Here is a 16,183-nt window from a genome sequence, read left to right on the forward strand (position 1 = left end):
ACCACCCCGACTTTGAAAGACAGTAAAGCCCAGAGCCGCATCTCTTCACCCGAGTTCATGCTTGACAAATTTGTCAACTGCGCAGAGCTAATTTGAACCTTTTAAAAAAGAGATGTTTGGGCCATTTCACCCTTTATTGAGAGGACAGTTCAAGTGTGAAATGGGAGAAAAAGAAGGTGGGAAGACACGCAGCAAAGGGCCTGGTCAGAATGAAAGTTGGGGCTGCTGCAGTAGGACTCAAGCCTTAAGGCCGATTTATAGTCGGATTTTACGCACGCATGCACGCAAGACACGCAACACGCCCCTCGCGTGCCTGCGTGCCCCCTCTTGCGGCTTGCGTGCGTCCGCCAATTTTTCAAAATAAACGACAAAGCGACGCGAGCCTCACGCAGCCCGCAAGGCTTGTGATTGGTCTGCTAACGACATCCTTTCCGGAGTCGCATTTCCGGTTTCATGCCCGGAACCGGCGGAAACCACGGAAGATTTAGAAGAACGAATATGGACCAAATAGAAGAGCACGTGGCAGAAAAGATCAGAAACTATGACCGCTAGTATAACCCATCACTGACTGGCGGATTTGTCCGCCAGAAAGTCTCTGAGGAGCCGCCGTGGCGATGTAAATAAACGGCTCTTCTTTGTGTGTGGCACGAAGAAGAGCCGACTTCGACAAAAAACATTACTCCGCCTAGTGTTCTGGCGGGGAATTGCTTTGCAACACGCGCAACACGTTATAGAAGCATAAACCAAAATGAGTCTGTCGATTCAGCTGCGTGGCCAGCTGCGGTTGCATACGCAGTACTATAATTCGGCCTATAGAATTACTTTAGTAGGGCCCCCCCCCCCCTGGGTGATTACCCTGGACAGCGGCCCCATCTCAGCATCTTAATAATGTGTGTAAATCGTGTGTTTCAGATCTTTAACTAACTCAACAAAATGTATAATCCCAACCTGGAAGCTAACCCTGATTCTTGCTTTAACCTTAAAACAGTTAACACTAAAACTGTGTGAAGTGAGGATCTTTCCCAAAAAATGCCCTCTCTCTCTTTAAAACTCAACTTGGCTCTCACAGGGCCAGAAATTATCTAAAGTAAACATATACACACTCCTGTTTGCTGAAGACATTCTCCTTTCAGAGCAGATAAGAAGTCTAAACCCTTGGAGTGAAAAAGGCTGAGCTTCTATACTTTACTGTACATAGACTGAAAGGGAAGCTGCAGACTGCAGTGTTTCCCTGGTCCACTTTCCGTCAGCACTTTGGCCCTTTCAAACTTGAAAAGTTTCTGCTTCTCCCTTCCCTTCCTCGGCTGGGTTGTTGGAGGTGTTAGGTTCCTCGAAAAAAAAATAAAAATAAAATTACACAGGCATCTATTTTTGGTCTACCTCCTCCCTTGTGCCTCCGCTGCCTCCCCTGCTGTCTCTCCTCCTCCCCTCTGTTCTTTACTTTTGAAATGTCTTCTTCCTCTCCTTTCTAAACTTCCACACCGACTCCCCCTCTGGAGGTTTGCGCTGGTCTGCAGCGGACTTTTAAAAAAGCTTGTTGACAGTAACAGACCTCGGTTCTCCGGAGGAAACCTCGGTCATGCCGTTGTGTTGTTGCAAAGCTGAGAGGTTCGGGGGGAGCTCTACATAATTACTCCCTTGTCTAATTAGTGAGAGTGTTGTGTACACGCCGAACACACGGGCTGATGGGACAGTCAGGCGAGCACTGCTTTTAAAACAAGATGCAGAGGAAAAACCGCTGTGTGTGTGTTTGTGGGAGTGTTGGTCTACGCCTGTGTGTACGCGTGGGTGTTAATGAGAGCGTGAGTGCAAGGTTGGAAGTTCAGCATCTTGTCTGGCATCGAGATGAGAGGTTCTGAGAGGAGCTGTCTCATCCTCCTGACGTGGCGTCCCGGCCTAATTGGGATATTTACTCGGTAATTAGCAGGTGAGAGAGAGACTGGGAATGTAATTGGGAATCTCAGTGACGAGACACATTATCCAGACAGTCGGCTCCTGGGCTCCATCCTTCCTGCAGCCCATTAACTGCACCATGGGACAGGAGAAGAGAGGGAGGATGCCAGGGACGGGAGAGGAGGCATGGGGAGGGAAGGAGGACGCAGAAGCACAAAGCCACTGAGAGCAAAAACACAAATAAGAGAAGCTTATTGCAGCTTCCAGATTTCAAAGATGGAATGCCATTTATCATTGTCTCATATTATGTCTCCGTAGATATTCTATTAATCTCTGTGAGTCAGATCGTCCTTCTCACATCTGTCCATCAGGGGCAGCGAGCTTCACAGTTCAGCCGCTGCAGATGGTGTGAAGGCAGGAGATGTTTCGTGTGGAGGTTTCAAGTTAGTCGGACAGAAGACTTCACCCTTGCAGTTCTGCTTTTCACATACGACTGTGGACAGTGACGATGCAGCAGAGCACAGGCTCAGCTTTTCTTTTCCTCCTCTGGGAATCACAGAATGTGGCTGCTGCTGTTTAGACGAGAGAAAGTGAAAGCTGCTTGGCAGACAATAACCAGACACTGTTGTCTTTTCCCTCTCTACCTTCCACAGAAAGTGTCCCAGTACACCATCATCGTGCAGGCCACGGACATGGAGGGCAACCTGAACTTCGGCCTCTCCAACACGGCCACCGCCATCATCACGGTCACCGACATCAACGACAACCCCCCCATGTTGACATCCAGGACTGTGAGTTGTTGAAATGAATGACCTGTTCACACTTATAAGGATATTTTGCAAAACAAACAAAGATTTCAACGAACACTGTTGCTTTATCTAATGAGCATTTGCCCGAAACAACAATGGCTGTATATATAGGTATTGTTTATAGGTATCTCTACAGTTAACTAGCACTGTCTGATTGCAAGTTTGTAAATTACCACAGTCACAGTTGTCAGCCTCGCCCACAGCTACTTGGACCACGGCGCTCTTATCTGGTATATGACCAATTACTGATCTAGAAATCTGGAAATCCGCTCAAGTGTTTTTCATCAGTAAAAATATTATAAAGTGTAGCTAGTGAATGACATTAAAGAAGAGTAAAAGGGTGAACAGATGGAGAGAGGTAAGAGCAATAGAATAAAGAAAGGAGAAAGCAGGTAATTACAGCTGTATTGTTGCACATATAACAGTGGGGGGGGGGGTATGGAGCGCAAATGCCGCGTGCTAATTTCCTTGCACACACACACACAAGAGAAAAAATGAATCCATATCATTGGCCTTTCATCAGCAAAAAAACAAACTAGAGCCAGCGATTTGTTAATGATTGTTGTCATGATTGTGATATTTAGAATGATGATGACATTACGGACGATCGTTATCAGAAGGAGGTGAAACTCCGGAGCCCAGAGTAATGTACTGGATGTAATGTATGGTATCACTGGTGTTGAAATTCTGCAACGTCATCACAAAATTAATCAGTGAAGTTGAAACGAAAAATAATTGTTAAAAAAGTTAAGCTCGTTTTATCATTTATAACTCTCTAGATTATTTCTCTCAGAGCCACTGAATCTTCAGACGTGTCATATGAGGCGTTGGTAATATTTCTCATTGACGGATTGGGGCAAAAAACGTGATTTATTATTTGCATGGCTGAGAGATTCAACATTTATTTGAGTGCGTCAAAGGAATTCATTTGTTTAGGTAAGTCAAGATGGCGTCCATTTGTCTGCATTCTATTTAAGGTTAGAAATCCTTGTGGGTGTCACTCCGGCTTCCCCCCCGATGAGAGCCCGATCCTCGCCGGCAGATGCAGCTCTCAGCTCCGCAGCTGCAGGCGAAGCAGCCGAAGCCGCATCAGCAGTTCTACTGTAGCCTCGGCCCTTTGAGTTTGAAGCCTGTTAGCGTTAGCTTGTACCCTGGGGGCTATTAAGACCCTCGTAATGATGAATTATCAATGGTGGCGAGCGTGCGTCAGAATAAGAGCTGATCAAAGAGCTGCGACATCACACGCTGAGGAAAATGTACAGAGAGGGGGGGTGGGACGGGAGGGATGGAGGGAGAAAAGACATGAAGAAGAGGGTGGGAGAAAAAAGGACAACAAAGAGGGGAGAGGATTCGATGACTGGACCACCACCAGAATCCATGATGAAAAATCCAGGGGGGGGCTGAGAGTGATGACGAGAGGAGGAAGGATGAAGGAGAGTTTAGTCAAAGGAGCTATTTTCTACAGCAGCAGTGATAAAGCATAGACATGTCACATTGTAAATCAGGGGACTTTCCTGACTTGGCAACCCCCCCCACCCCCCCACTCCTTTGCATTGGGATTCTCCACTGATGGTGTTGCACTGATGCTCGTGGCCGGTAATAGATTAATACTCTCTAACTGTACTCCACCGGGTTTAAGTGCAGCTCCATCGGCCCATAGTGGGAACCGATGATGAATCTCGTTGTTTTCAGAGCCACGACGAGCGGAAAGCACTTTTCACCACGACTTTCATAAATCACCCGTTTCAGTGGCGGTAGAACGTAAAAAGCCATTTTGTTGAGAATGCAGGCCATTATGCAAATATTGAGTGTTTGCAATAAACCCTGTAGATCTTTCACTGTGTCCCAGAAATATAAAGTTTGGGGGGTTGAATTTGTCTTTAATGTTGATGATTAATATTTCATCACGTCTATCAGAGGGTGGCCTATTTTTCAAGGCAGCAAAGGGGGGGTGCAAGGCTCTGGGTGCTGCACTCGGAGGCTGCGTGCACGCTCGGCATCTTTTTCTCCTGTGATGCAGATGAATAGGATTCACCAGAAAAAGTTGTTTATCTCTTCTTTTTGTTTATGTATACAGAGCGCCGCAAAACAATATCTGTGTCTCCTCCTGAACGTCTCTTTCACACAAATGACTCCTTTCTCATTGCCGTTCAGTTTTTTTTGTTTTAACCCCGGAAGTCACATCCGTCATCACAAACACGTCGGGGACTGAAAGAGCTCTCTCTCCTCGCTGTCTCACCTGGGTCGTGCACGATGTGAAGAAAAAAAACGCTGTTGGATATTGTTCCCAAGATGTAAAAAGCACAATAATAATTTCATTGCACGTCATGAAGTCGCCCAGTAAAGGTGCAGCAGCTGCATCTACACTGTTAAACCACACGTTCACCCGGGTGTCGTGTTCCCACAGCGACTGATCGGACTCGGCTGCAGAGTCGTTTGAATCCCGATTGTTTTCGTCTCATTTCAGACCAAGTAAGTGTCTGTTAGTGGGTTTGTTGACCAGAGGTAGCCTGGGTGCCAGACGTACTTAGCTTTGAGTTCGGGAAGTTTGGTCTGGCATTGCTCCGTTGGGGAGAAACTATGGCCGAACAGAGACTTATCGGACCAATCAAATTGTCAGGGCGGGCTTTATACGATGATGGACAGATGAGCAACAGTAACGTTATCAACCACGTCACCAAAGAGCGCTGCCTGCCGCTGGAGAGCTGAGATGTGTCGATGCTGCCCTTTAGTCTGTTTTAGAAGACATTGACAGCGCATTCATTTTGAAAGCGGAACAGAGAAACGCGATCAAGGCATGGCGATCTAACTCGGTGTGCACGACGAGGTGGACATTATTTTTTCATCGATAAAACTATTGCATGTTCGCTATGTGGCAGGAGGTTTCCCTTAACGAGGTTTCCCTGAACGCATCACAGCCAGGATGTTAGCAGCTGGAGGTAGCAGCACGGAGCTAGCCACCGCTGCTCGGCTTCATGTCCGCACACGGACCTCAAGGCCGGCTCATGCGGAGGGGAACCAGGACAGACCCGGGTCTGGCTGAGGGGTTCCGGGAGTGAGGGCGTGACAACAACCGGACCGAGATGTCGAGAGCCGTCAAATCGAGCTAGCTCTCAGCGGCTAGCTGCTCCCTCAGCGGGGCTTAGGAGTACAGCAGCGCATATTTTCAAGTGTAACCATTGAACGGATTCCGTTTAACTGCCACAAGAGTTGTTCATCTTGTTATAAAGATCTCAATGAGGAAACACACTGTGTTGTTGTTGTTTTTACCGTGGTATCGAAATTGGCATCGAGAATCGTGTTATTTTACTGGTATTGGCACCGACTACTGAATTTTTGGTATCGTGACACCCAGACTTACAAATGGTAAGAGAAAGTCTTGACTGTCTGACTTAGTACTGTAAATAACTCACAATGTCGCCTCACATACGTCACATACTACGTTGCTCTGATTGGTTGTAGGTCTATCCAATTTAGCGAAGAGGCATTTTGTTTCCTGGTTCGGTTGAAACACGCCCCATAATCACAGCCCAATGGAGCAGTCTCAGACTCATATTCTGACTAGAATCATGAGTATGACAACATCAGGCTAGACCAGAGATGCTACAGTGTATTGTCCTGAATGCTTTGTATCTAAGTGTAAGGTCCTACAATCAAGGAGTGGACACGTCTCTGTGAGGACGGCGAGCGAAGGAGGCCGACAGAAAACACTGCAGTAGAAATCCTGCACAAAGTCCCTGTGATGAAGTATCCTGTCACTTCTCCTCTCTCTCCTCCCCCCCTCGCCTGCTTTAGTCGTTCCCCTGTGTGCCAACACGGTGACAGGAGGGTGAGGGTGTTGGCAAGAAGTGTTTTGTCAAGTGCTTGCGAGAAAGTCAACTGCACTCTGTGCCAGTCAGAATCGCAAGACCCTCCGTCCCCGCCCCCCCTCCCAGGGACAGTATCATAGCAGGGAGAGAGCTACCGGATCAGAGAGAGGCTGAGTCTGAGCTGAGAGACACCACGGTCTTCTACTGCAGCGCTCGAACTGTCAAGTGTCTAAACAGTATTCATCAGGCGAGTGAAAGAGAGAGAACAGCCCCCGATCCTTTTCAAAGAGGAGACTCTAATGCTCTGTTCAAACTCACAAGTGATGCATCACAATGCATCATTGACAATAACATGAGAGGAAGTCCTAAAGAGATGGAGAGGCCGTCAAGTTGAACAAATAAGGAGAAGAATTGGGATTTGATTCGATTTTTCTCTTTAGATTCTTATTTGTGTTTGTTGAAAGAAACTTAACTCTTCAGTACAGTTGATCAGAGCAGAAAACCAGTTCAACCAGATTCTATATTACAATCACAGATGACAGATTTTAATTTTCCGGGGACTGATGTGTATTTCCCCCGGTGTTGTTTGGGACTCACAGCTGACTTCCTGCACCTCATTAAATTGGTGTTTACACAATGCTGTGCTTTTCAACATTTTCCTTTTCAATGAACCATTTGGGAAATGTTTGAATTGAAAGATTGAAGGAAATGTGAAACTGTCACACCGTGTTAAGATTGGAATGAGAAAATTGGATGACTCTTTCCACACGAGCTTCGGATGCCTGACGTAACCCCGGCCAATCCCCCCCCTTGATGATGAAATAACAGGAGAATGGACGTTGAATTGTGATATTGATAAAAAGAGCTGCAACAGACACTTCACATTTTTTACTCCAACAGATCTGGTTAACACTTTGCCTTAGGTGTTACTGAGCACAGAGAAAGAAGATGCTTGAGGGTCCTTAGGAGCTTAAGTGATATCTGAAGTTTAATTTTTACTGACTCTGTATGGGTCCCTGAACCAGACCCCGGTAATAAACCACACACACACACTCGCCCCGACACAAACATACAACAGCATGCCTACTTATGCGATGCAGGACCACCCGGACATGTCTGTTGTCTTAAGAATGTCATTGAGTCTCTGAACAGCTCTCCTGACGCAGCCTCCTAATCTGCCCGCTGCTGTCAGCTGTGTGCTGGGTGATGCCAGGGTTGCCAGTCGGGGTATTATGGTCTGTCGGAGTGTTTGGTCGGGGGCTTTGCTCTTTGATATCCTACACTCACATAAGCCGCTCAGTGGCTCTTCCACGCTTGTTACCAGTAGTGACACGGTGACTGTGTAGTGATACATGCCTGTTGCCTCCAGATGAGGACGTGTCAACACGCTCACCCTCTGACCCCCTCATGATTGGTTGAGAGCGGATAGGTTTCGGTCGTGAAGGCGGAGCTCCGGTCGAGTCGGGTTGGTTCGCCTCTGTGTGGTTTGATCCCCTGAGCCCGTGTGGCTTTGATCAATCCCCACCGTAACAGACACATGACAGACAGCGGCTCACTCCTCATCAGGCTTATCAGGACAAAGCACATGTGTTTGTACAGCAGGAGGACGACTGAAAGCCACTCGTATACACTCAAACAGCTGTTTTAACCCTCTCCACCGCTGCTGCTGGCCTCCTTCTCTCCCTTTCTGTCGCTCTGCATTTCAAAGGAAGAAAATATTTGTGCTCATCAAGGCTGGGGAATGGGAATACAGAAAGAAAACACTTGAAACTGGAACGATGCCTCGAGCTCGCTGGTCTGCAACTGGGTTTACTGCTTGACTCAGTGGTGCTAAAAGCGAGGTCATTCAACTTACTCTACCTGAAAAGAGAAAATCTGAAAGGAGGACTGGCTCTGTTAAGAAGAAAAATAAAGAGAGATAGGCACTGAGTGGCTTTTTGTAAAAAGGAAATGGCCTCTCTCAAACAGCTGAAGATGAAGATATTTCAAAAGCAGTAACATGTGACTCTCCCTCTGCAGTTTTCCGGTGAGGTGCCGGAGAACCGAGTGGACGTGGTGGTGGCTAATCTGACGGTGATCGACGCCGACCAGCCCCACTCGCCAAACTGGAACGCCATTTACCGAATCATCAGCGGCGACCCGGCCGGGCACTTCACCATTCGCACTGACCCCGTCACCAATGACGGCATGGTCACTGTGGTTAAGGTAAGACACCAGTCTATATAGAGCTGTGTAGAAGAAAACAGCGTCATCTCTTTTTCTTTTCCTGATTTGAACTTGACATCCCCTCTGGAACATGCACAGGCAACAATAACAGGCTATGAGTTAAGTTGGAGACATGCTGGGGTCTTTGCCTTTCACGTGCCCCTTTATGTCCGAGTGAGGGATTGGAGGCCGCCGCACCCTTCACGATCAGCTCATACACTCACACGCAGACTTGGAACACAATGGCTGGCGAGACCACTGTAGCAAATTAGGTATCGATTTCTCTATTACAAAGGCAACGGTTCTTATACACCCATAATGTGCTGGCCGCTGCGGTAAATGACAGCAACAACAAAGCACAATGTCTTGTTACAACCTTGTGTGTTCGTGTTCAACCTCCTCAGACGCAGCTTGTCCGGAGAGTTTTTTAAAACCATTCAGGAAAATATACAGATAATGGACAACAGATGTTCATGGTAGCTTCTGTGTGTGTGTGTCTGTATGTTTAGTGTGAAAATATGCTTCCTGTTGAATGGCCTTTAGAATTTGTGTGCTCATCCATGAGTGGTTCACAGTGAATGCGATTATCATGTCGCGTGTCGTGTTTTGTGGAAATAACTAGTTTATTTTCATGACCCTGGTGACCCAAGGGTATTATCCTCGCGTATCTCACTCTTGCAAATCGCATCTCGCATCGCACACGGTAATGTTTGAAAAAACTGCAATAACATCTCCCCTGTAATTCCCACTGCACCCAGAGCAATGAGCATTGGCATTTTGCTTCTCTTCATTATCTCTAGATGACTGCCTTTTATAATCCATTCCTCTGACACCCTTATGTAAAAGTCAGCAGGCAGCCGGGTAGCCGTGAGCCTCCATGGAGACCCTTGGGAGATTATCGGGAAATCATGAAATAACAGACAGGACACCTCCTGGGAAGAGATGAGAAATAGACTGTCTCAATAAGTAAACAGAGGGGCTTAAGCTAGCTCCGGGGGAAGAGGAGCCAGAATGGTTCACATCAGACAAGGGACGATGGGTAAAATCAAGAATCCCAAAAGAAGATACTACCTCGGTGTTCCTATTTTTAACAAGGCATCTGCTGCTACCTGTGTCGACACATTGAAACACAGTGACACCCAGGTATGCCTCCATTTTTCCAGAAGGGACCCGGCCTCCTCTGGGAACGAGGGCCGAGGTCGCACCCGGAACATGTCACACATTTACTCTGCTCTCCGGGGAGTTTATGAGACGTAGTTTTGCCGCATGGTGATAAAGCCTGTAGACAAACAAGCATGGATGAAAACACACAAACAGAGCCGCTTGGTTCACATGAGTCATTAGGATATGTAAATCGCAGCTTATGATAAGCACAGAAGATGACAGGGGAAGTGAGGAGAAGTGATGCGAAGACAGATATCCGTGGATTTAGAGATGCGGACCACAGGGAACAGATCCCACAGAAGATGCTGATGGGGGGGGGGGGGGGGGGGGGGGAGGGGGAGTTGGACTCCAGCAGAACAAATTAGGTAGAATGGAACGAGAGGAACCAGTGAGGCGATACAGAGGAGACGTGAGATGTGAAGGCTCGTGGGCTAAAGATGGAAGCCGTGTTATTGACCTCTCACCCCCCTGGCGTCCCTCAGGGTGTGTGTTTGTGTATGTGTGTTTGAGTTTGCCTAGAGCCATACTCCAGACCTCCCTGTGCTCTGAATACCACTGGCCGTAGATCAAAGAGCAACCGAGCGTGGTTCGCCTGTAAATGGGTTCCCACTGCACCGGGGGGGGTCACACACGTAGCCACACTCATGTGCTTACATTTACTTAAACTCGTGTGTGTGTGTCCACAATGAGAGACAAACACACACAGACGGATCCACTCCTGTGCCCTTGTCAGCCGAGCTGCGTGATCAAGGATGTTTTTTGATATCAGAGGTTTGCTGCCACGCTGTCCACTGACAACACCAAGGCAGTGCAACATACAGATGTGCTCCACGCCATTAGCATCAGCATCAAACACCGCAGACACGAGCCTCGCGGCGGTAATCACCATCTGCCCGTGCAGAAATGGACCAGCAGCTTAATTTGTTTTCTTTTTTGTTTCCTTGCTTCTTGTTGTTGTCATTTGAACCTGATTGTGTAGTCTTCATTAGGGGAGCACGGGACCTGTCAGTCTGGTTTAGGCTCAGCTACCCCCCTGTAGAGTAAACACACACACACACACACACACACACACAAACACACACACACTCAAAAGGCACGATCAATGCCAAAGAGCACCCTATGAATAGTATAGGCCTTGCTGTATCCTCCTATCCTGTGTGTGCCTGCGTGTCTGTGTATATATAAATGTTTGTGTGCGTTTGTGTGGGTGTGTGTGTGTGTGTGTGTCCACTTGTCACAACATCTGTTCATTTATCTTGTCCTTTATCATCAACAAGGTTGAACACATATTCCACAGCCACAGGGGAAAGAGAAATGTTGACAGGGGTTTTAACACCGTAATCAGCATAATATTTATAGGACACTTATGCTCGAACACTTGACATGGTTTACCCATAAAAATGTAATAATAACAATAATACAATGCTAACTGTAGCTGGTGTGTTGTTTTCCCATCGAAGGAGAAATGGCCTTGTTTTTGTTTTTTTTACAAATATATCATCCAGTGTTTCCTCTATACACATACAAATATTGTTTGTGCGAGCCAAACAAATACTTGTTCTTTATTATTTCTCATGTTATCACAGTTTAATTTCTTAATGCTCATTACTTGAGAATTAATGAAGACAAACAAATTAGTCGACACTTTGTCAGTTCGATGTCAATGATACCAATGCAATAATTACCATATAAATATGGTAACAAATGTACATGTTGTAGTGCTCAAGTATGAAGGGTATTTGTGCTGAATTTCAATCGCCCTTAAACTATTTTCTCCATTCAATTTAACTTCTGTTTTCCTCTAGCCCGTGGACTTTGAGATGAACCGGGCCTTCATGCTGACGGTGGTGGTGTCCAATCAGGCCCACCTGGCCAACGGCATTCAGTCCTCGCTCCAGTCCACCGCTGGGGTCACCATATCTGTCCAGGATGTCAACGAACCCCCTTATTTCCCCACCAACCCGAAACCCATCCGCTTTGAGGAGGGAGTCCCCGCGGGCACCAGCCTGACGACCTTCTCAGCCTCAGATCCCGACCGGCTACAGATGCAGCAGATAATCAGGTACTGAGTGAAAACAGTAAATCACACTTCTATGGGTCGTTCTGACATTATAAAACCATGTCCTGAGTATAATTACCCTGTGGCCGTATTGATTAGATCATCTCTACTACACTTAGTATGTCGCTAAACGAGGAAGAAGAATGTCTGCATGAATCATGAAGTCTCACGAGCTGCAGTGTAGGTAAAAACCTGGCAGAAATCCTTCTATATGCACCAGCAGCGGGCTAAAGTACCTCTTGGATGAGTTCCATGTCAGTAGTTATAGGTCAGAGTTCAACAAGGGAACTATATTTTGGCATCACCCCATCTCTCAAAGTCTTACTGTGCAAAGTATATGAGCCAGTGGAGAACGGGGAGAAGGGAGGGTAAGAAGGTTAATCGGGAGCAATGGCCTCGGGGGTAATCAGAAGTGTGTGCATTCTGAGTGTTCAGCACATGCATGCAGGTGCACACACACACACACACATGCACACAAGAGAGAGAGAGAAGAGAAAAGATGGAGGGAGGATAAAGAGAACAGCTGGCCGAGGCCCAAATGTCTGACACAGCATTATGTCCACCTGCAGTGCTCTTACTCTGCACTAAGCCGCTCTGGACTTTAAATGTAAACCAACCTTTAAACGACCAGCAGACCTTTTCCTCAGCCTGATGGTAACAGGAGCACAAACCTGTCACCACATGCAACACGCCTGACGAGAACGGAGGCTGAAGAGCTCCCTCTGTGGGAGGTTTGTTTAGTTTTAGTTGTCGTTCTGAGTTAGTGAATGTTAGCGTCACATTTTGAATGTAACGTGTAGAATCTCTCTTACAGTATATTCAACCTTTGTTGTGGAACATGAGACTAATTAATGAGACGCAATGTGGACGTTATATGTAACTTATGATGTGGTTTCAATGAATCCTTGTCACGTCAACCTAATTATGTCTCTTTCCCTTGAGGGAAATTCCTGAGTTCAGTGAAATGAAGTTGAATTGAATCTGCTTTGTGACAGTTCTGTTGGTTTTTATTGGATCTGTTGAAGCCTGTTATCTCCTTTTAAACAATGTCTGCATTATTGTCTTTCAAAGTTCTAGGTCATCTATCAAATACACTTTCTTCTGTGTCGATATATATATTCCCTTCATTGTCACATGTACAGTGTCCCTATACCTTACATAGAATGTGCTGGTGTCATTTGGGACTAGCACAGTAAATGAGTGGATGACACGGCTGTTCAGTGTGACATTAAAACCACCTCCCCCCCAACCACCTCACACTCCGAGAGCCCCTTCCCTCCCTTTACTCTGGGGAAAACGATCTAAACAAATTTCCCAGCCAATTTCACAGCAAATGAGAGTAAATTGGTTGTACGTTATAATTTAGATCGACGACAAAGTCACCAGCTGGCTCTTCCTCTCTTTCCCTGCCCTCTTTTTGTCTCTCTCATCCTCCCTCCCGACTCATTTTACCTTGACCTCTTTGGGTTTCCTCCCTTGTATTTCTTTTCCCATGACCTGTGCAAGACAAGAGTCCTGACATCTTGGAATTAAGTTAGCTAACCGTGCTGTGGTCTGTCAAGGTCTCCTTAACACAAATGCGAACCAAATCTCCTTCCTCTTCCCTCACCATGTCGGGGATGGCAAACCACCACCTCAGTCATTTGGATCCATCTGGACTGGATCACAATCAATCCCCCTGCTCAACGCCACTTTCATCCAGGATTGTTATGCAAGGACACTAATCACACCTGCTTCCTCTGTCTCTCGAATCCTCCTTAAGGCTCTTTAATGCTGCCGTATGTACCAAAAGACATAAGCAAATTTCAAGTGATATAACAGCCACTTTATCTCCATGCGCCCTTTGCATAGGCATGCTTGTTAAAGGGATAGTTCACCCAGTGTTTGAGTCGACAAAACCCTTTTGGAGTCTCAGGGGTAAACAGCGTTGCAACTAGATCAAATACAATTGAAGTAAATGGTGACCGAGTCTTCAAATGTAAGAGGAAAAATCAACGGAAAAAAACATAAAAAGCCTCAATACTGCTCCTGTGGTGTTATCCAAGTATCCGTAAGCCCCAGCATTCAAATCTGACTCCCAATGAGGTCATTTACACCAAGTTTTCACCTAAATATTCACTGTTTTCCTCCGGAGCCACGTTCTCTTGTGGATCACACACTGCTCTGTTTGGTCAGTTTCATCTGTGTCCGTAAGACTGCAGAAGACAAAAGAATAAGGCTCCCTCCGTTTCCGTATCTCACGCTGAGCCTTGACCCTGAAGAAATGGAGATTCAGAGGCTCATTCTTTCCAATAAACTAAACCTTAGTGCAGTGTTTGCATCACCCAATTAAACTCTAATTTTCATACTTTTACCACACAGGACTGTTTTCAGTGAACACATCTGTCAAATACTCAGCTGATGACTGTTTGCATTGGGTGGACATTCAGATTTGTGGCGGATTTATAGTTCGTCTTTGCATATGACAAAGAGCAAAATGTCTCTGTCAACGTTAGGTGCACTTACATAAAGAGAGACATGGAGAAGATTTAAGAGGAAGCCGTAAAGGTGAGAAAAAGACCGGGACTGCAGTGGAGGGAGGCAGAAGGGGAACCATGGATCGTTAGCTGACTCCGGGTCAAGGTGGAAACTTGACAGGTGCTTATCAAAGGAGGGATGGACTGACAGGGGTTGCGCGGGAGGCAATGTGGACAGGAGAAGGGCTGGTAGGAGGCCGAGGGAGAGCGAGGCATCACGCATCACCTGTCAGATACCTAACCAGTAAGGTCGAGACACGGGACTGGAGACACTGGCATAAATGATTACCCAAACCGCCTTGGCTAAGCTCCAGACATGCATTTTTCATCCTCGGGGTCGGAGGGAGGTTTGAAAAATAAATGTCATGCGTCTCCCTGCTGCTGGCTGAGATCACTAAGCTGCCAGTCCTAATCATACATCCGTCCGTTCGCAGACACGTACCAGCATCAAGATGAGAGAGACCTTCAAATATACGGGAGAACTCAATAAAGCGCTGGAAATATAGAGACCAGAAGAAATCATTAAAATTTCACACAAATTCTAACATTTGCAACCCGGTTTTCTTCTTTTTTTTAATTCCAAAATAGCCCTTGCGTAAACAAGAACTGTTTACCCTTCCAAGTAGAGAAAATATTGGCTCAACACTTCGTTAAAAAGTTAGCGATGGGGACTGCCAATTGCCCACAGTGGAGTTGTTGACGGTTGGGACTTGTAAACAAAAACACTGGGTTCTTTCACAGGAACATTCTAATGGCCAGAATAACCTCATCGTCTACAGGGTGCTGAAGACGCCGAAGTGAAAAATATATCCGAGAGACCTTTATGCACGGCTGGACGAAGCCAAACCATCTGCCGTTAACTTATTTCTTAGAAGCGAGTTTCGAGTTTGGAGGAACGAGACGAATCATACGAAGGATTGTCTATTGAGTGTCTTGGAAATGTGCTCGGCTGCAAAGACCATTCATTCGGGGCTTCATTTGCTCCATATCAGGTTTATTACATCTGCACTGAGGGCTGTTTAGGAGACTTAATTAAAGTACGGTGGTGAGCAGAGCACTCTGCTTTGTGAACAAACCTTTGTGATAGGGCTTTTATTATCGGAGGGCACACATCCACTTGTGTTATCGTGGCTTTGTGCGGAGAAAAGAGAAGTTTCCAGCGGTATTTTATCGCCCATTACAGGAGGAAAAGTCTGAGTTTTTTTTGTTTCTTTGTCCCCGATATTAAAGGGTCAGTTAATCCAAATCACACAAAAAAAACACATTTTCTCATTTCTGTCTAGCCATGCAGATAGGTTGGGCTTCGTTCAACCATTTTGTGTGATTTTTGCCTTTGAGATATTTCCTTCCATGTGGCACAGAGGATGGTGATAAACGTTTCCTTATGGTGCTCGTTAGAGTCAGGCTGAAATTTGCTGCCAAAAACCGTTTGAGCCAAGGAAAAAACAAACAGAGAACAACCTGAACCTGAAAGGGATTCGTGTTGTTTTGTGTCCGAACCTGATCTGATGTTTTCACCGATCAGAGGCACGTGCAGCATAAAAAAATGTCATACATATTCTAGCCAACATCAATAAAATCAACCCGAACCCAAGTAGCATTTGAAAAATGTGTTCAAACCCATCAGAGCCCGTTAAGACACAATGGGCTTGACTTGGGTATCCTCACTCGTAGGTTGTGTAGTACCTACCCTACCTAGTACTGGTAGGTAGTGTTCATTTTTAGTAG

The 16,183-nt window shown here is 46.2% G+C and overlaps 1 protein-coding gene across 2 annotated transcripts in view; it reads left to right on the top strand.

Annotated features, from left to right (window-relative positions):
* The window catches only part of LOC133004892 (cadherin-4-like), a 222,935-nt gene that overhangs the window by 196,752 nt on the left and 10,000 nt on the right, over positions 1-16,183 (top strand). For both annotated transcript variants that reach the window (XM_061074446.1, XM_061074447.1), the window contains exons 9-11: positions 2,547-2,684; positions 8,531-8,716; positions 11,686-11,942. In XM_061074446.1, the coding sequence (XP_060930429.1) occupies positions 2,547-2,684; positions 8,531-8,716; positions 11,686-11,942 (581 nt within the window). The remainder of the gene's footprint in view (positions 1-2,546; positions 2,685-8,530; positions 8,717-11,685; positions 11,943-16,183) is intronic.

This window comes from Limanda limanda, chromosome 7 (genome assembly GCF_963576545.1).
Source record: "Limanda limanda chromosome 7, fLimLim1.1, whole genome shotgun sequence".
Taxonomy (NCBI): Eukaryota; Metazoa; Chordata; class Actinopteri; order Pleuronectiformes; family Pleuronectidae; genus Limanda; species Limanda limanda.